Source organism: Pteropus medius, unplaced genomic scaffold, assembly GCF_902729225.1.
Source record: "Pteropus medius unplaced genomic scaffold, Ma_sr-lr_union100, whole genome shotgun sequence".
NCBI classification, from domain to species: domain Eukaryota; kingdom Metazoa; phylum Chordata; class Mammalia; order Chiroptera; family Pteropodidae; genus Pteropus; species Pteropus medius.
Genome location: NW_024340696.1, coordinates 32,305,311 through 32,326,233, shown reverse-complemented (window position 1 = coordinate 32,326,233; position 20,923 = coordinate 32,305,311). Strand labels below are relative to the sequence as shown.

The 20,923-nt window shown below is 35.9% G+C and overlaps 1 protein-coding gene across 1 annotated transcript in view; it reads left to right on the top strand.

The window, feature by feature from the left end:
* FRK (fyn related Src family tyrosine kinase) overlaps positions 1–20,923 on the top strand; it is an 86,350-nt gene that overhangs the window by 29,559 nt on the left and 35,868 nt on the right. Inside the window, exon 2 of the mRNA XM_039870751.1 lies at positions 15,280–15,401. Within this exon, the coding sequence (XP_039726685.1) occupies positions 15,280–15,401 (122 nt within the window). The remainder of the gene's footprint in view (positions 1–15,279; positions 15,402–20,923) is intronic.

The window sequence follows — 20,923 nt, the reverse complement described above, 5'->3', positions numbered from 1 at the left end:
TGATGTTTCCTTTGTGAGAAGGTTTTAAATTAAGGATACAATTTATTTAACAATGGACATGAAGATTGTAGGCAGCATAGAGATATAAGGCATAAAATCCTTTTTTCTACTTGTTAAATTCCTAAAAATAACACTTTAAATTTGAAGGTGGAAGCATAGTTAAATATATCAGGCAATTATACTGCATAGGTCTTTTTTTTCATAGTGTTTGCGCTCTCAGCCATTATATGTGAAATTTAGCCTGCACCATCGATATATTGACCATACATGTCAATTATGAAACATTTCTTTATGATCCATTTATTTAAAAATATACTTCTTCAATTATCTGACATCAAAATAATGTATGGTTTGGTTAGGTAGCTTATACTTTATGACTTTTTTCCTTTTTATTCTGGTGTATATATTTGTTTTTCCAATTATAATGTAAATTTATAAGTAAGCATAGTCTTGTCTTTTAAAAAAATTATTTCTATATCTCATAGTAGACCTCAATAAATTTTTATTTACTTCAACATTTTTTATTTTAGCTATTTCTCTGTATTTAAAACATTTTAAAATCCATTCTTTTAGTTTCTAAAGAATGAGAATAATTTAATTTAAAAAATTAGTTGATCATAATAATTCACTTTTAAAAACTACCATGAAACCACTGCAATTTTAGGAGCACTTTTTGTTCATTCTAATTTTCCAGACAAATTTTGGAAACTATTTCTATTCAGATCAATTAAGTATATACTACAAGAAATAAGATTAGAATAATGTTGATAATTATTAAAGTTGGTTGTTGGATAAAGGTTGGTCATCATACTATTCTCTTCACTTTGGAATATGTTAGAAAATTTCTATAATGCAAAGCGTGAAATGTCTAGTATGAGTACGTATATGAAAGCTCAAAGAGATGGGGAAATTACGTCTTGTTAAGCATTCCTGTCTGAGAAAATATATCTGAACAAGGGTGGATCTATGTTTCATGGCCTACAGACAATATAGTTTGGAGGGGGAGATTCTCTTTAAGAAAACAAATAAAAAATGATGTGGAAAATTTAGGAAGGGGACTATTTATCTAGAACAAGAGAAATCACTACAAATTATTTAAGAAAGCTGACAAATAATAAACATTATAACAATAGTAAAATATTAATGACCTGCCTTCTTTATAAATTGTTTCCTTACATTTTTTACTTCATTTTCTTTGACTCTTTATGTGACAGTGATTTTGTAATAACATTTTCTATGGAAAGAATAAATGATAACTTTGTTTTACTTTTGAAATGTTTAATTTTTTTTTGTTGATAGTTTAGAAAAGCTTGTTTAAACTTCATAGTTCATTATTTGTATTATGAGCTATAATTTTAGGCTAGTTTTATTTATTTAAATATTTACTTGAATATGTTTGGGTTTTCATTTTCAAAATTTGATTCCTATGCCACCAAACCTTTGCCTAAACAACAAAGAGAAATTAGTATCTAACATCATAAAAAATATTCTGTGGGAACATTTTTAAAACCTGAAGTTTGGCTGTTAGTAAGTCATAACTATTAAAAGTGATCGATCCTTTGTACTGTACATAATATTTTTTCAGGCAGAATATCAAAGAGAATAATGGATAAATCTCCTCATGTGATTTTTTATTTCTGGAAAAATCAGTGAAGTCAAAGAGAAATTTAAAAATCAGAAATGAAAATATTTGATGTTCAAACCAATGGTTTACTCTATTTAACATTCTCTCTGGGAGATACCATAAAAGAGAGCTTATCTACTTACAGTAAAAGGCATGTGTCCCTCCCCCCCAAATCCTGGTCTTTGTTAAGGTCACATTTTGTGTCAGTTTTCCATGAATTTAGGTAAAAATTTTTGATACCTCTTTATAATTTTTTCAATCTGAGGTTCCTCTTTATGCGATGATTTCTTTATATTTCTGAACCACTCTATAGAATATAATTATAATTTGAGAATGAGTCCATATTTTCCACTCCATTTTCTGTACAGTCTTAGAGAGGTCATGTCACTGCTTTGCACATCTGCCAGCACTCTGGCACTACTTATTATCTATATGACTTTAGCAAGTCATGCAATTTTTCTCAGCTCTAATTCCTTCCTCCAAAAAACGGTGATATTGGAGTACCTGCTTTGACTACCTCATTTGCCATGAGAATAAGTGCCATATTGTAGGTGATGACACCGTGAATTATGCGGTGGAATCCAAATGTTATTCTTTTCATGATTGTTATTACCGTCATCTTACTTATAGGACTGTGATCATCTAACTGGCCGTGAGGATATTCAAGATTGATGAAATGTGATATTCTTTTGTTCTCTGTTCTAAACCTTCAGACAATTCTCTCTATATTCTTTTCCTGTTTTTTGAAATTATTTTGTTAGATTTAACTTTAAACTGGAAGACTCTCACATCCCCAAACAATCTTTTGTTCATTTATTCATGTATTCATTCAAAGGTATTTATTGAGAGTATATTTAATACCAAGTGCTGTGCTAGGCTCTGAGAATTGTTGCAATGAGCAAAAAGACAGGATTTTGTTCTCTTGAAGCTTAGAAGCATGGTGAGGAAGTAAGATTAATTAAATAGTAACAAAACCAAAAAAAAGAGATGAAACAATCAGAGAAGAACCTCTTGTTCTTTGGAAGAAGTTGGAAAAAAAGAAACTTTTAAAAAATGGCAATGGTATTATAATTCCTTAAGCAAGCCTGGTTTATTGAAATGGAAGAATGGGAATACATTAAAACTGTACAAGAACCCAAAGGTGGTCCTGCAGCAACAGCGAGCCCCTACCCTACCTTTTATCCATCCTCTGATGTTGCTCCCTTGCACAAAGCAATAACAGTTAAAGATGTGGATGAAGCAACCATCATTGACATTCTAAGAGAAACAATGTAGAGCATCAACAGATCAAAGTAGCACATCTCCAGGAAAAAGGAAAGCCCCTGGATGAAGCTCTGAATAAAGCTCTTACAGGTCACCTCTAGGAAGTTGCTTTGGCTCTTTTAGAAACTGCAGCCCACTTGGATGCTGATGGACTCTGTGCTGCCATGCAGGGCCTTGGAACTGATGAAGACACTCTGAATGAAATTTTGGCATCAAGGATTAACAGAGAAATTAATATAATATTTAAAGAAGAATTCAAGAGAAAACTGGCTAAAGACATCACCTCAGACACATTTGGAGATTATCAGAAGCTTTTCTTTCTCTTGCTAAGGGTGACCGATCAGAGGATCTTGGCATAAATGAGGACTTAGCTGATTCAGATGCCAGGGCATTATATGAAGCAGGAGAAAGGAGAAAAGGGACAGGTATGAATATGTTCAACACCATTCTTACCACCAAAAGCTACTCTCATCTTCTCAGAGCGTTTCGAAAGTACACCAAGTACAGTCAGCACGATATGAACAAAATTCTGGAACTGGAGATGAAAGGCAATGTTAAGAAATGCTTCACAACGATTGTAAAGTGTGCCACAAACCAACCAATGTTCTTTGCTGAGAAGCTTTGTCAGGCCATGAAGGGTGCTGAAATGCTGGCGTGAGCAAGAAAAGCATCTATCAACACTCTCGAATGCATTTTTGTCTTTCTACAATGCTGGGTTTATTGAGTGAAACCTTGTCAGACAAATGGTTCAGGTACCCATGCAGGTTAACACACCGCACACAGAGAGGGTAAGAATTTTACGTGACAAAGTGAAGGGATGAAAGTCTTTAGTGTTTCCAAAGTGAGCTCTGTTGACTGGTGGCACAGAGACCTGCGCATTGGTCCCAAACCAGTGGCTACTATGGGTCAGAAGGTCAGAGTCTTTGACTCTAGCGCACCCATCCATGATGCTATCGGGTTAGGCTTGAGCATCGTCTGTCTGAAGTGTTCAGCTTATATGGATGTTACAAGGTGGGATCCTCATACATATTGGCTCCTGCAGGTGGGGGCTGACCTTTCTGCGGTTTCTGGTGGTCCAGTTACACCCTAAGGGCGTTCTCCTTAAGTGCAAGTTGACATTACTGTTACGGCTCCCATGGAATCCATTTTGTAAAGCCGAAAAAGTCCTCGTTTCTTTATACAGTGTCATAAGACATTGATCAGAGTTATGACTTCTCGTTCTAAAATTGACACAAATGATATCAAAGCATGCTATTAGAAGTTGTATAGTGCTTCTCTCTGCCAAGCTATCCTGGGTAAAACCAAAGGAAATTATGAAGAAATTCTAGTAGCTATAAATCATTTTTATATTATGACTATATAATAGAGATACATTTTTTAAAAATATATTTACCTCAGCTATAAAACTCCATAAACAAGTTGTTCTAGTAACATTACCTGAGAAAGATGTTTATGTAACAGAGAATAAGATGATTTTACAGGACACCCCCCGCCCCAAAAAAAAAAAAACCAAAGAAAGGAAAGGAACAAGGTTCTCAAACTTACCTGGTCCGGAGACAAGGATTTTCTAGCACAAGACCTTTGAGTTGCAATACAAAGATGAATAGGAGTTAATTGGAAGGGAAGCTCTCTTGTAATAAATCTACCATCACTTACTCTTACAAAAACCTGCTCTTCAGGCCTTCTTGGGTCCCAGTTCCAGGGCTCTAGGGTGTTCCTCTCCAGTGCTCTCATTCCAACAGCAGGTCTTTTCAGATCTTTAAGATTTATAAAACCCTTTTTCGGGAGTCACGATTGACAGGTCAGAATTTACTATACTCTATATATTTCACTGAGTTCTTCAATTAATCCCAAGTAAAGAAGTTAGCATGGTGTCTTAGTACCTGGAAAAGTCTTTGTATCATCAAAATTATGAAATAAAATCTTATTTAATTGCAATTTGCTAATTAGTAAGATGGCGATCCAAATGGGGCATATTTCAGTTTCTTAGAACACATACTTGTATGCTAATAGTTTACATGCTACTTATAAATAATATCTGCATTGTGTATCATTAGAGTTTATCCTTTTATGAAGATACTTTGAGAGAACAACTATGTCAAGAAATTAAACTTTTAATAAAACCACATTATTTAGAACATAAATATAAGTGGAAGAAACTCTGCCCCTTCACTTTTAGTCTCCGTGTGGACTTGTTCTTGATGGCAAGAGTGTGCACAATTCCGTTGCTACCCTCTGCTGCGGACAGTGATGTAAAGGGTGCTCTGCCTAAGGATTTGATATGCTAAAGAAAACTCTATTTTCAAAAGCTCTGGCTCTTTGTGCTGTTGAGAATCAAGACCTGAAGTGGATGGGCCTTTATCGATCAGAACAATTTCACTTCTATTTGAGTATACAGAAGGAGGCCCAGAATCTAGTTTGGAGTGAGAGTGAGGTAGAGAACTAAATTGCTTTGCATATAAGAACAGGGGAGATTTTGTTGCAAAAGCCTGGTTGGGAGGCATAGGAAGAAAAGAGGAACCTAGCGATCTGTCATGGGGCCCTGGACCTGGGGGAAAAGATGGTTTGGGAAATTCCCTCCTTGGGGAAAGGATATTAAATTTCTCTGAAGAGAGATTTCTGATATGTGTTTGAACTTGTTTTCTACTCTAGCATGTACTTAAACCTTTGCTCTTCACAAATTTGACACAAAATTTGGATAAAATATATAATGTTTTGGATAAGTTGACAATAAAAATGTGGGGTCCAGTGTGGGGCAGAGTGAGCCAGAAAGAACAAAGGTTTGGGGCTGGTGATAACAGAGGTGAGAGAAAGTCTCTACCCTCAAAAAACAGGGCCGTACTTTTCAAAATGCCATGCCAAGTTCCCTAGCTGTGGGCATCTGTGCTGCCCTTGGGCACCTGTAGCTTCAGGCTCCACCTCAGACCTGGAAGTATTTGCCTGGTACACACGCTTCCGGGGCATGCTTAGGGAGACTGGAGTTTGAGAGCTGAGACCCTGAAGGAGATTAAGTAGTGTGTGCATGTGTGTGTGTGTGTAGCGGGTGGGTGGGAAGGGACTCTTCCGTCTCTCAGACAACCTTTCCTCATAACAGTTTTAAGGAGTGAAGTGGTAATATAGTTTTACAACTGCCTTTCCCTCTAATCCTAAGCAAAAACGAGCAGAAATTAACTTTCAGGTTTCAAAACAATCCACCAGGGCTGGCAGAGTCTCCCTTTTGTTTCCTGACAAATAGCTTATTGACACTGAAAACAAAAGGTGTTTTTCTGGCACTGCTTCTGGCTTTTCTTTTGACAAGAACAAGCTGCTTTGTAGAAATGTTCAGTCTTGACCAGTTCCAAGTCCAGTGGGTAGCACTTATGTGGGTTATAAACAACTTTGAGTTATTAATGCTGGCAGTATTATTGGTAATTATTAGTGATAGCAGTGGTTAATGGGTAGCTTGGTGCACAGGATCAAATTATTTTAAGAAAATAGAAGAAAAGAAAAAGAGAATGGGAGTGCCCATTCTAACTTGTAGATTCTGTAGACCCCTTTTCTGCCTGGGGACATTTGCCTCTTCATTCAAACCCCTATAAAGGCAGTACACATGTGATGGTAGCTACACACACACACACACACACGCGCGCGCGCGCTCCTAGGTGCATCCATATCCATGTGTATGTGTGTCTCTGTGCCATGTATAGATTAATATTAGACAATTGAGATTTTGTTCTTGATTATGTTTGCTAAATGTGAATGGCAATTCGATTTAAACATTTTGATTTTTATATAGATTTAAGAGGTACCTATAAAGAAATCCTACCTAACTTATTCTATTATAATCAGAAATATTATTTCTATTGTACATAGAGTTATTTTTCATAAAAATGGTATTCTTTCTGTAAAACAAATTGCTCACTTTTGTCTGGCTAAAGATTCATAGCCCATTCCTTGGAGGATACTTATACCTTCTGGTGTTTTGCATTTCCATAAACATCAGTGATAAAAACCAGTGAAGTTGATGGACGTTGTTTATTTCTTAATTAGAAAAAAATGCTAATAGGTCTTGGCCAAGCCGCAGTTGAGGAATCTGGTTATTGGCTTCAATCCTAGCGTGGGTTATGATTCTCACTCATGTACTCCTTTCAAAGCTTCTATCCAATTTTCCTCCACAGCTCTATTTATTTTTCTGATTAGTTTGAATTTAGGAACACATAGGAAAACCCTCTGGAATTGTGTCGGCCGCATATTGCTGCTTACTAAGAGTGATTTAAAAAATCGCTTTGCTTGATTTTTTTTTCTCCTTTGCACTTATCACCTTTGAGCATAGTATATAATTACTTATTTATTTTTCTTATGTGAACTCCACAAAGGCAGGATGTTTTGTTTGTTCCATTCACTGCTATATTTCTGCCAACATGAACTGTGCCTGGTGCATAGTAGGTCCTCAACAAGTAATTGTGGAATGACAAATGAATGAGTGAATTAATTTTATGGTGGTAGGCTGTGGTTATAGCTTCATCGCCAGCTGTTATGTGAACCTAGAAAACATACTCAGGGAGAGTGTTTTTGAGGGAGGTGTGTAGTTTCTGTCACAAGTATCATTGAGAATTTAATGAAACACCAGATTTTTTTTCCCAGAAAAATGCATGTATTAATTAAAACACATTTACTATCGGTTTCAGAGAATTACTCATGAACCCTCACGAAAATTTATTTCCGGCTTTAAAGTTTCATGTTCCTCCTTTTCATCCTCCACACCTTCACCTCCTAAATTTGTTCATTAAACAATTTTTAAAGAACAAGTCAAATTTTCCTGTCATTTTTGCTGCTAAGCTCAGAACTTAAAAATTCTCTACTTTGGTAAATTTTAAGTGGAATACCTTATTGTCCTCCTAATGTATTGTTTTGAATTTTACCGAAAATCTACTTCTTTTATGGAGTTAGTAGTTTCCACATGGAATCACCTATAAACATCAAATAACTGTATTTTATTGCTTCTTCCCTTTAATAGACCCTTCTCCCCCACCACTGCCCACCAAACCAATCTGCTTATAGACAGCCTGTTGGCTCTTCACTTGCGCACGTGCCCTTGTCTTTTATTTCTTTGAATTTCTCACCTCTTCCAAATCCTTATTCAAAATGTATTTTCTTTAAGAAAACTTCCATTATCGACACACTGCTGGTTGTTTATTTCTGACTGTGCATCCTTGACAACTGAATGCTTTTTGTTTTTGTTTTATCACTTTCTTTTGACTTGTTTCTCAGTTAAAATGATCTTTTATTCCTCCCTTGATACTCTCTAAAAGAAAAATATACTCTTCTTTTGTTCTTTTGCTTTTTCATCTTTTCTCCATATAGTTAGTATAAAATAAATGTTATTACTTATTTCAACATAGAAAGCACATAGACAACTACGTCAATATTATCCTGTAGGTTAATAAGAAGGTTAAGATACCTTTAAGATGTTTACTATTATTGACTTGGGATAAAGGATTTGATGAAGGTAAGTATGACAGGGCATCACTTAGTGTTAAAATGATTGGTACCATGGCTAAAATAGAGACATAAGTGCCTGGTTTTGCTGGTGTTTATTTTATTTATCTGATGGTGGGTACTTTATCAGCCATAAAATATTTTGATTATCACCTCTGATATAGCTTAAAAAAATCAGAAGCTCCCCATTTTTTTTTTTTGTAAGAAAAACTTGGATCCGGGAAATGCAGAGTGGGCTGCCAAGTCCAAAGTATGATATTATTAATCCATCTCAAACAGGGTACAGACACAGACTGCTGGCTGACTAGACTCAGTGTTTGGTCTTGTTTATTCCATGAAGGTAATTTCCAAAGGATAAATTATTTTGTAGATTTTAAAAGAACACTCAGTGCCTAAATAAAGTGGAATGGGATAATATCATTCATGACGCTGGGAATTAAAATTCTTTAAAGTTAAATGAATTTAAAAATTGCTTTTATTTTTCCTTCTTGGTGTGAGAAAGAAAATAATTTTTAAAAGGAGATAACAATTTTTTTTTGTTGTTGGAAACTAAGTGGGCTGTCACCTCTGAAATGAGTTCTCCATATGATTATCAAAAAGAAATACTACTACTCAAAAGCTTATTCATATAAAGTATCAGAATGCACCTTTGTGGTATTTTGTGAAGTAAGGCATTTCCCCAGGTTATAATCAGATTCTTTCACAAATACTCAGCACCATGGTTCACCTTACTTCCTCTCTAAGGAAGTTCCTTCAAAATTCCCCTTCACGATGACTATAAAGGTGAATAGGTGAATAGCAGTAACAAAAACAGCTTTATCAAATGACGGGGAGCTTCCTGGGTTCTACATGACTGCAAGTCTTGCCTCAAATATTGTCACTTTATCATGCGTTCTTTACATGTGTGAAGCCCTGATATGCTTGTGTTTTGGAGGACAGAAAAGTCAACTTCATTTATGATTTTTACATCCATAGCCAAATGTTCTCTTTGGGAAAAGAGAATGGAATCTGTGGTCTGAGGTCAATTAACATTCGAATCCGTGCTGTAACTGGACTGGAGCAGATAAGGCTTCTCCCTGAGGCACTTTACACTCCAAGCTGTGTGGCAAGCACAGATGAAAGATTACCAGAAAACACAGGCATTATCTAATGTTCAACATTCAGTAGAAACCAAAAGACTATATGAAATGCCTGCATCGAAGTACAATGTATTACTTGTTTCATCAACAAATATTTACTTAACTGCTCCTAAAGGCATACATGGCCTTATCAGACTCAGTCTTTGTGCACAGGGGGTGGGGGGGGGTGGGGTGGGAGGTGTGTGGGGGCGGTCTGCAGCTTCAAGTGAACACAGGGAACAATCTAAAATTAAAAAATTTAAAAAATGTAGCACTAGCTTTTGTGTGCTACATGCCAAACCAGAGGGGGTAGTCATCAAGTGCTATAGGAATTCTGAGAAAGCAAGTTAGGTTGTGTCACTACAAATAGCAATAAGAGTATGAGTTTCACTGGAGCAGAGTTGATGTAGGGAAAGATAATGTTAAAGAAATGGCTGGTGTCCAGGTGGTGGAGGGACTGAAATTAGGTTGATTTCTCTAAATATTGATCGCTATCTATATTATTTAAGTGTTGATATTTAGTAACATGGCATAAATGCTGTTGTTTTTTTAAAGACCTATTTTGTCTTATTTGTAAAATAAAGGACTTCCAGGTAATTACTCTATAGACTTAGCTAACCTTTTTGGATCAGTAAAGTGACCTACTGCCACCTGGTGGCAGCATGTCCTGGTTAACAAAAGGGCAGGCAAGACAGAAAAGTCACTTGTGAAGACTTTCAATACAAACACAGAGAAATGAGATCACGTGCACATGTTCATTCACTCACAGTCCATCATGACCTCAAATTCAACATGTTGAAAATCAAGTATAAAATTTCTCCCTTGAATTAGGTCCCTAATTTGCTATTTATTGAGCATGAATATGGCCAGGCATCAAGCACATTACATATTTTATTTTCCTTAACCTCAAAACCAGCCTACAGGGTAATTATTATTATTCTTACTAAAAATTAGGAAATACAGGCACAGGGAGGTTAAATAACTTTTCCAGTAAGATGCCGTAGATATCCCTTAATCAGTATTATACTCTCTCTGCCTTCTGTGTTGCTGGTTATATTTTCCTTCAGTCATCCAGTTTTGACACCCTGGTGTCATGTTTGACCTTCCATTTACTTCACTACTCATCCATAATCACCTGTTCCATATTCCTTTGAGATTTTTCTTATATCTATTAATGCTAACTGCCAAAGTTTCTAGTCTAGATCTTTATAACATGTAGATTTTTGTATCATATTACTGATTGACTTCTAATAATTCTATTGTATTGTAACACAATATATAACTACATCTTATTGTAAATATATAAATTATAGAGAAGAATGCAGAGTAAAAAGTAAAAATCTTTTGTCATTATTTCATTATCTTTCATAATCTCCAGAGAAGTAAGCAATATAATTTTTAGTTTTTTTGTCTTTAAAATATAAATAAAACTATAGTGTTCTCATTACTCTGCGATTTACCCCTTTTCATCCAACAATATGTCTTGCAGATCTTTCTATGTCAGTGCTACAGAATTTTTACACAATAGATGCTTGATGAATGTTTGCAAAATAAATCAAGTCTTAGACTTAATCACATACACCTTGCTCTGTTTTAATCTAATTGAAGCATTATTTTCTCCAAAGTTATAGATTATTATGTATCTCCTCTCCATTTTGCTTATTCTTAACCAACGTCCTTTATTGCAGGTAAGACATAGCAAAAAAAGTTATTTTCATTAAGTATCAATAAAATGTGTATGTGTGTGTGTGTGTGTATGGTGTCATTTTATTGGATAATTTTTCGAATGTAAATGCCAAACTTATTCTCAGCGGTCTTGCGTACATTTCCAATTTCTTGAATATTTTTGAATATCAGTAGTTCTCAAACCTTAGCATGCATCAGGTTCATTTGGTGATTTATTAAAATCCAGACTGCAGGGCTTCACCCCCAAATTTCTGATTCAATAGGTATGAAGTGAAGCCTACAAATTTTCATTTCTAACAAGTCTCTGTGAGATGCTAATGCTCCTGGTCTGGGGACTACGCTTCGGGGACGGCTGATTTATATGACTCTCCATTGATGCTTTATACCTCTCAGGACATCCTGATCTCTTCTTGGCACACTGCTTACTGCACATGAGAACTACAGCTTAAAGAGAGTATTGAGAATGGCTGTGGTGGACAACCATATCTGGGCTGTGCATGCCCTTTCAGAATGGGGACAGCACAGACTCTAAAAGGCAGAATTGAGAAAATGACAGTTCTGCCAGCAGCTCAAACCACAGATTAAGGAACAATTTTTACATGTGCAGAGGATGGAAAGAACTATTGTTTGCCCATTAGTCCCTACAGCAGACGTGCTCTAGTGATTGCAATTTATGGCAGTCATGTCAATTTTGAGTTTGAAGGATGGCATTATAATGCCACTACATCCAGAAAACAATTTTTTATTCATATTCTTTACTTCCTGATGGGAGCTCAACCAAATAAAATTCTAGATATTGAGTGAGCTAATGCATCTAGTTAAATATTTACATCCATTTCATTGTTACGATGGATTCAGTACTGGTGTGATTTGCCTTGTAAATTTATTGTATCGATCCATTATACAAGAATCCAGAATTGGTGAATCAGAAAGGATTTTAAAAAAATTACCATAGAGTTCCTCTTGACAAATGTAGTAAAATTACTATGTCTTGGATCATTTGATTTACGAAAATTACTTGCTTATGTATAAATTGGACAGAGAAAATATATCATTTATAAACTTGATTATCCAAAATACAAATGTAATGTATGCACATAAAGCTTATATAATGGAATATTTTTTCTCAGAATAATGAGATATAGGAGATATAACCATACTTCTAAGAATTTAATCTGCTAGATAAATTATAATTCTTGTGAAGTTTTACGTATTTACACTTTGAGCAAATATTTTAATGTCGATGAATATGCACTCAGGATCAGGAAAACGCATAGGATTGATCAGTATATTTGATTCCTGTTGCTTCTTTGCTGGAAATATTTATGTGAAGAAAAATTGCCATTTCTGGAAATGCAGTCTAAAAAAAAGCCTGAGTATTTTAACTATTCATTTAGCTTTCGTTAATCATGCATACATCCATAAAAATATATGGTGTTTTTATTTGTTTACTTAAACTCAATATAAGTGCATTATAATTGTATATATCATTCAGTTTCCTTTTGTGTTTCAACAATTTACTTTTAACCACTATATATTATTCCATTTTATATCCATATGTAAGTTTATCTATTTTTCTATGGTAAACATTCAGGCAATTTTCAAATTTTCAATGCTACAATTCTTCAGTGAATGTTCTTGTAGCATATTTCCTTTAGCATACAGTCTAAAAGTGAAATTGAGTAGTATACAAATATTCACATTTATCAGATATTGACAAATTGCTCTCTGGATTAGTTATGCCAAATTATATGTGAGGTTTTAATTTTGTCCAGACTGAAAAATGTGAAATTGTATTTTATTGTTTTTATATTTAACATACTTATTGGTAATTACTAGCGCAAATAGAAGCTGCGCTTCTTTTCTTTTAATTATTGTGTTTTCCTTTTCTGTGAACTCTCCATTTATATCTTATGCCAATTTTTCTACTTTGTTGTCTTTTTCTTATTGATTATAGGTCTCTATATAATCTGAATATTAATCCTATTCTTGGTTATAAACTTTGCAAATATTTTCTCCAGGTCTGTGGCTTGTATTTTAATTTTATTTCATAGTAATGTTGTTGCAGAAGTTTTTAACTGTGGTATAATAAATATTATCAATCTTTTACCTTAAGTTTGGTATGTCTTTTTCTTTTTGTCTTGTTTAAAAAACCTTTCTTAGTCCAATATCCTCAGAAAGTTTTAAAGTTTACATTTTTCATTAGAACTTTAATCTATGTAGAATTATTATGTATGTTATAGGTAGCATCAGCTTATTTTTTTATGTGGATTATTACAGTATCAGCATTATTTGTTGAATAATTTATCTTTTCATGACTAATTGATATTTTTTGAATTTGTTCGAGTTTTTTTATTATATTCCATTGACTTATTTTGCCGTGGTGGAAAACATGCATTTCTATTTTTTGTGAGTTCATTAAGTGGTCACCTCAGAATGTTTCATGCCTTTCATAATTTCAATTGGATAAACAGTAGTCTGTAGACAAATATGGCCCCTGATATTAACCAATGTGGTAGTCATTAGTGCAGTCTACCAAATGTTTCTAGTTCTCCAACTTCTAGGAAATGGTAGAATTGCACTTTCTACTCTCTCTGCGTTTAGGCACGACCGTGTGACTTACTTGCCAATGGGTTCATTCCTGAGTAGAAGTGTTAAATAGAAGCTCCAGGAACCAGCCTGGGATTTGCCACATTTTCCAGTCCTGCCTCAGCCATCATGGAAACATGGAGGGAGAATCCTCTGGTAGACATAGAGGTGGATATAGCGCAGAGCCCCAGATGATCTTAAATGGACATGTAGCTGAGTGAAAAATAAATCTTGATTGTCTTAAACCACTGAGATTTTTGGAGTCGTTCATTACTCCAACATAACCTGGCATATCTTGACTGATATAGTTAATATGTAATTGCAATTTGATGTATGGAAAAATTGTAAACAAACACCTTGCATTTGTTAGTAGGTGATATTTATATTTAATGTTTCTTTTTCTTTTCAATTGCTTCTTGCTCCTTTTTCTACAATGTCACTCATATTCCCCAATACCTGTGACTTGCCAGACCAATTGGAACTAATTTTTTCATGGCCTGTATTCCCTCTCCCAACCTATAATTTCTCACCCAGCTTGTATTTCTTCCATCAAGCCAGCATTTCCTTTCTTGAAGAGTTTACATTTTAAAGATGATACTTGAAAAGATCAGCGTTTTACTTTAAATCTTTAATGATCAAGATCAACTTTATGACCCTATAGTGAGGGGTCATTAGTGAAAAGTGGGCTTGCTCAGCTTCTCCTTATTATCACATAGGTGGCTACTGACTTGATATACATCTTAGACTGGCTCTGACATTAAAATTCATAATCATTTGTTGGGCTGGCTAATCCCATTCACAAACCCGTGTGTTCAGTATCTGACTCTTATACTTCTGGAATGTTTATTATCTGAAAGAAAAAGAGGGTAAAGATAAGAAGTAGAGATGACATTAAGAAAATACTTCCCCAGGCAGAATTATCTTTTTCACATAATCTTTCCACTGATGAAAATTTTCTTTATATTAATAAGTTCTCTTTAAACATGCAAAATCATCTCATGTTATGGTGGGTTGGGCAGTGATGAAGGTAGGGAAAAAAGAGAATTAATGCCCAGAGAACTACATTTTTAATCGTTCACACTTTAATGTGAAATGTATGAGTTCTTTGCTTGGAATGTTTACCTCCTAATACCTTGAAGGTATTAGGTGAGGCAGTGGACAGTTGGAAGATGATGAAGAGTAATTTTAGAGCATGAAACACAGCAGGTTTACATGGTAGACCCACCCTAGAGGGTTTGGATTTGACAGGAAAAGGACATAGGACCTCTCAGACAGAATGCAGGTGTAGAAGGAACGTGGGAGCCAGCAGCAGCCAAATTTCTGTTCTGTAATTTTTTAGAGTGTCCTCATGGGGGTTACAGACATCCTGAAAAATCATTTTAAGTATCAAAAGCTACCATTTTTTTTTCATTAAGGAATATCAAACATTTTTGATGTTAGAATATTTTCTTGCCAAACTTCCTGCTCCTTAAAAAGTGAATGTTGATTGGTTAATTAAAGTTTACATCTCTCTCTTTTTAGGTGGTTCTTTGGAGCAATCAAGAGAGCAGATGCAGAAAAACAACTATCATATTCAGAAAATCAGACGGGTGCCTTCCTAATCAGAGAAAGCGAAAGCCAGAAAGGAGAATTTTCCCTTTCAGGTATGGGCATTGTTTTGTGTGATTTAAGTATGGGTTTGAGAGTCTGGAGTTATGAACCTACTGTATAAATATAGACATGTCAATTTTAAATTTGCCCTATTATCTTCACAATAGTACCAAAATTTTATCTACTAAGCTGCTCCAGAGTAATATAAAAATTAACTAGAAGTCTCTATAAACAGTTTCAAATACATGCACTCTAAATATGGAATATAAAAACATGTGGGTCTGGCTGTGTTTTCTCCCTTGCATTATCAAGGATCCTATCCTTCTAAGGAAATAATAAGCAAGAAGCAAAGACTACACTGTTGTCAAAATTGATCTTGCCATAATACATTTTTTTTTTTTTGCATTTCATTTGTCTTTGCCTGGTATATAGAAAATGAGTTGAAATGCTGAATTCAAATGCATTTAATTAACTCTATGAAATGTAACATTTTGTTAAATGTAGTTTTCCAGCTAAAAGTCAAGTACATGTTTGTTTTACACTGCTCTAGGAAAGAAGAAGTACAGGGGACTTGAGAATTATCTTTGAAAGTGACAGGTGCTAACATACATGTCTCTTCTTTCAAGAATCTGTGTTTGTTGGTGTATGTTCCAGTGCTGCAGAATGCCCTTTCTTAAAAGACTACTCCAGTCCATCTCTCGTGCGAGACTTTCTCCTTGCACTTCTCTGATCTCTGTATTGTCCAATCACTTGTGTTATTATTCCTTGTAAAGCAAGTATTTTGTTCCTCCAACTAGATATAAGCCTTTTGGGAGAAGAGATCTTGCCTTCCTTTACCTCCCTTGCCCGGCAATAAATGTTTATTAAACGTGATGCCTGTGCACCTCGTTGTGTCTGCCTGGCTCACTGACCTGGACAACACAATTGGACAGCCTGCACGGCACAATATTGAAGCAGATCCTGAGACCACAGGTCCTGAGAAATTTGACCTAACCTGAACTTAGGGCAAACTGCGTGTGTTTACTACCCATTTTTCGTCCTCACACTTGGTGGCCCCAAATATTGGGGAAGATGGGTTGGAGCTGAAGTGAATTAAGGGCAATGGTGTCAAGGTTTGCTTTTCAGAGGCTCTGCCCTCCGGTTTCTGCTTATTCTGACACCAAGTCAATATGATATTCCAGAATTATGTGGGTTCAGCTCCACTCCTACCTAGTTACATATCAAATTACATAGTAATTATTTAGTCAAAAGCTGATTTACATGTTTTAGGTTGACATTAGAATATAGAAGAGTAATATTTCCATGAGGAAAACAAACTAAAATTATATGAGTCATATCTTTGAATAATGCCCAAGCTACTGTGACTATTCTGAAAACTCTCTAAGTAGAATATTATGGAACAAAATGGCTTTAAAGGCTTAGAACAAAATGACAAGGATATTGGCTGTTATGTGCTGGGAATACTCTAGCACTTGCTTATGGATTAGTAAGCTTTGTAGGCCCTGCTTGGAGACCAATATACCATTACAGATTCTTTTTCAATGAAGTCAAACAGTCTAGAGTAATTCAAACAAATTATCTGATTGCATTCACTGGGGGACAAAGTAAATGCAGATCATTATGTTCTACGGAAAGGAAAATTTCTTTATTAGCCAGCAGGAGGGCTATACAGGAGAAAAATGGAAAGAAAAAGATCTTTCATATATCTACATTAAAACAAACAAACAAATAAACAAACATCACAAATGCTGACTGTTAATCACCACTAAGGATCTTCAGATATATCCTTCATGGGCTTATTTCTTAGTGCAGTTGTCTCCTTAATCACTCAGAATGGATGGTCTTCAATTTTGCTGACTGCTGTGCTGCTAAAGGAAGGCAAATAATATCCCTTTCTATCCCTGTCTTTCCCATGTGAGTTTTCTTTAGAAGTATTGTCTTTATTTCTTGGGCGGCAATGGCTCGCAGTTGTCAGAAATAAAGCTTCATGAGGGAGCATGATTTATTGAGGCTTAGAGGAGGGGCTCCAGAAGCAGCAGTCCAAAGTTGGGGTGGGAGCTAATTGGCTTGTGATCCTTGCATGGCTGTTGGCTCTTGTGAGGTTTCACTGAAGATGAATCTTGTCAGATTCATCTTCAGTGAAACCTCCTTAAGAGTAGATCTGGGAAGAGAGTTAGGGCCAAGACACCTCTTATAACGGCAAGACACTAATTAGCTGTGAATTACAGCAGTGCTTTTGGATATTACATATTATAGATAGCAGCTACAGAATCCGCCTTTATTAAATGCATGATAGGTAGCTTGAGTGGCCTTACTGTTCTTTGTCATCGATAGTGAATCTTTTTTTTTTTTGAGGAAAAATATAAAATTCTGAGCGCATGTCAATTTTTTTAGCCATTTCTTGACTTCAATCACTTACTTTAAGGGTAGTTATTATTGTTAATACCATTCACATTAATTTGATGGTTGGTGTTCTATAAGCATTTGAGTTATTATTTAAAGTGCACTTTAAGGAAAATGTACTTTGAGAACTAAAATTGAGCAGCAGGTAAATTTTTCAGAAGAGATTCTGCATTGCAAATTGTAAGTTTACGTTAGACAACTCTGCATATAAAAACCTCCAGAGTAGTGGAGGGAATTCCAGATTCATCTTCAGTGAAACCTCCTTAAGAGCAAATGATGATAGATTGAAGATAGTTGAACAATGGCTGCACTGAGGATGTGAAGCAAAAAAGCTCATAGGCAACATTCAGGGCAATGCATCTAGGAGTCGACATTTACTTACATATTTGTTTATTCCTTTGACAAACATTCGAGGTGCCTACTACATGCCAGGCCTTTGCTAGGTGAAGAGCAGCAGAGACACAAGGCCCAGCCCCTGAACTCAGTCCTCAGGAGGATTATAATACAGCTGTCTTGCTGTGAGACAGGAGGGTGCAGGGGCCAAGTTTCTGAGGGGGCGTCTGGAAGGTTTCACAGAAGAGAGAGCGTTTGAGTTCTGTACCAATTCATGTCACAAGGCAGCAGTGTAGGAATGATTATTCCTGGTAAGGTAAGTATGCAGAGTTATGAATATGTCTGATGTATTGTGGAGTAGAGTGTAGGAAGGGTAGAAGATAGCGTGTGTGTGTGTGTGTGTGTGTGTGTGTGTGTGTGTGTGTGTGTGTGTGTGTGTGTGTAGCAGGGATGGAGGAAAGGAGAAATGGCAGAAAATGAGCCTGGAAAGGGAAGTTGGAGCTGGACTGTTCAGGGCCTTGCATATCATACTGAGGATTTTGGACCTTATTCTACAGAGGAAAGCGTTAGGCAGAAAGTGACCTGATCTGATCTTTGATAGCAGTGTGGAGAATGGATGAGAGCTTTATAGATAATAGTCTGAGGAGGAGTGAGGGGGACAAACAGTGACATCACTTGCTGCTATCTAATATCACAGGTGCAAGACAGGAGAGTTTGTCAGCATTCTGTCTAGAGAGACAGTGGCACCCAAGCTCAGCTGATTGCACTAAGGCTCTGCACTGGCACGGGGTGACCCCCAGAAGCCACAGGTCTCTCTGTTGCTCTCCTTGTTTTATGGCAGCAAGTATGGAAGTGGCCCTAGTATTAGGCGTAAACGTCTTTGCTTTGGTGCTAAGCAGTCTGAATTTGGATATCAACTGCGTGCAGAGTTTTTTGGAAATCCCAGGGCCAATGAGCTTTGGGTGCTGTGGGCAATTGCAGCTCCTTTTTCATGGAAGAGGAAACTATGGACCTGTGGGAAGTTGAGTTCAGCTGCAGCCCCTCTTGTCAGGCATAGGGAGAGATGGTGGGATGGGCCCCGTGTGCCCAGAAAGAGCTCCCATGGTTCTTTACTAGACAGTCCTGTTCATCTCCACAGATGATGGCCTGAACCAGCCAGAGGTATGGCAAACAGAGAATAGAGAATGGAAGTGAGGAATATTTAGAAGATAGAACCACCAGGAATTGGTGGCTGATCTTGGTAAAATAAGGAAGAAATTAGAATCTAGTCTGAACTTCAGATCTCTGATTTGAGTGATTGGGGGAGAGTGGTGACTTTAGCAAGATGAGGTGTATAGGAGATGATTTACAGGGAGAGAGGAGAGAAGACCAAAGGAAATAATCTCAGGGGTGTTTGAGGCAATTGCAGGTGAACATCCGAGTAGTTATTGTTGTGGTTTTTTTTTTTTTTGTGACTTATTTCTGCTGGTTTTGAGCAGAGTATTTATTATGATAAGTTTCCATTACAGTAAACATGTAGGTCCCATGGAATATGCAGGGATCTCATAATAATACTTTGTGATTGCTATGCTGTCCCTTCTGAGAATATAAGACATGCCTCTGTAGTGACATAATTTAATTTTTAAATAAATATACTAGAATTTTTAGCCCCAAATAAATGTTTTATCCTTAAAAGTAATAGATTGTCATTGCTCAAACTATTGCACAAATGGTAGAACTCTCTTTATAGAAAAGATATCACTTTATGTTAGAGGCCCTTAGCTGGGGTAATTATGTGTTCATTAAGGGCAGCTTTGATCCTTGAAAATGGCCAGAATTATCTGAAGCAACTTACTGGATAATCTGGATGATTAACTTGAATGATATCATGGACTTTATAACTTTATAAATATTTCTGCATGTCATAAATTAATTCTTACAGCAATTAAAAAAGTAACAAGAATAATAGCAGTTTCGTTAGGGAAGATATGTACTTTTTCTTGTTGACCTTGTGTATATCCTTCATGTTGAACTTACATATTCAAAGATTCATTTATATTTATCAGTAACTCTTTCACCATAGGTAAAAATGGACTTCTAAAACTAGATTATAAACTTTTTGAGCAGAGGAAACATATTTTTATTGCTTTTGTTTCATGCTTCTCTATCTCCATAGTTTCCAGTGTATAAAGATAATAGATGCTCAAACACTCACCTCTTTACCCTCTATTCTACCAGGAGCAAAGACAACCAAGGCCATTGTCACTTTCTTAAACCTCTGAAGTTTGGACCGTGTAATTCTCTTATTTGTTGTGTTCAGACTTATTTTAGAGATATAGTTTCTCACCTACACAGGTTAGTTGTGTCCAGGTAATAAAACTTTTATAGAGCTAACAAAATTGGAAAAGGATATCACTTGTAGTATGGCCCTCTATCTGTCTGCTTGGCACAGGGTTCAGTCCCAAACTCACTTTCCACTGATGACTGAGATGCTATTATTGCTCTCAAACTTTTTGAGATCTGTCGACTCACTCTAATCTGATCGTGGCCCAATGGCAAAAGGATGCGTATTTCATTATCAGTCCCCTGAGCCATCCATTCATTCTTTATTTAAAATTAATGTGTACATAGTGGCCACAAGAGTGTGTCAGTAACTCTCTTACTATTAACCGTAGATGTAAATACAATTGTATATCCCAAGCACGGGCAAGTATTAAAGGGCTGGAAAAAATTGTTCCTTGAATTTATTATACAGTGAAACTTCTATGGATTCTGGGAACATTTTTATGTTGGTTAAAAATGTTTTGCTTTTTAAAAAGTGCACATGCTGCAGAAAGAAATTTTTATGTTAATAACTCCA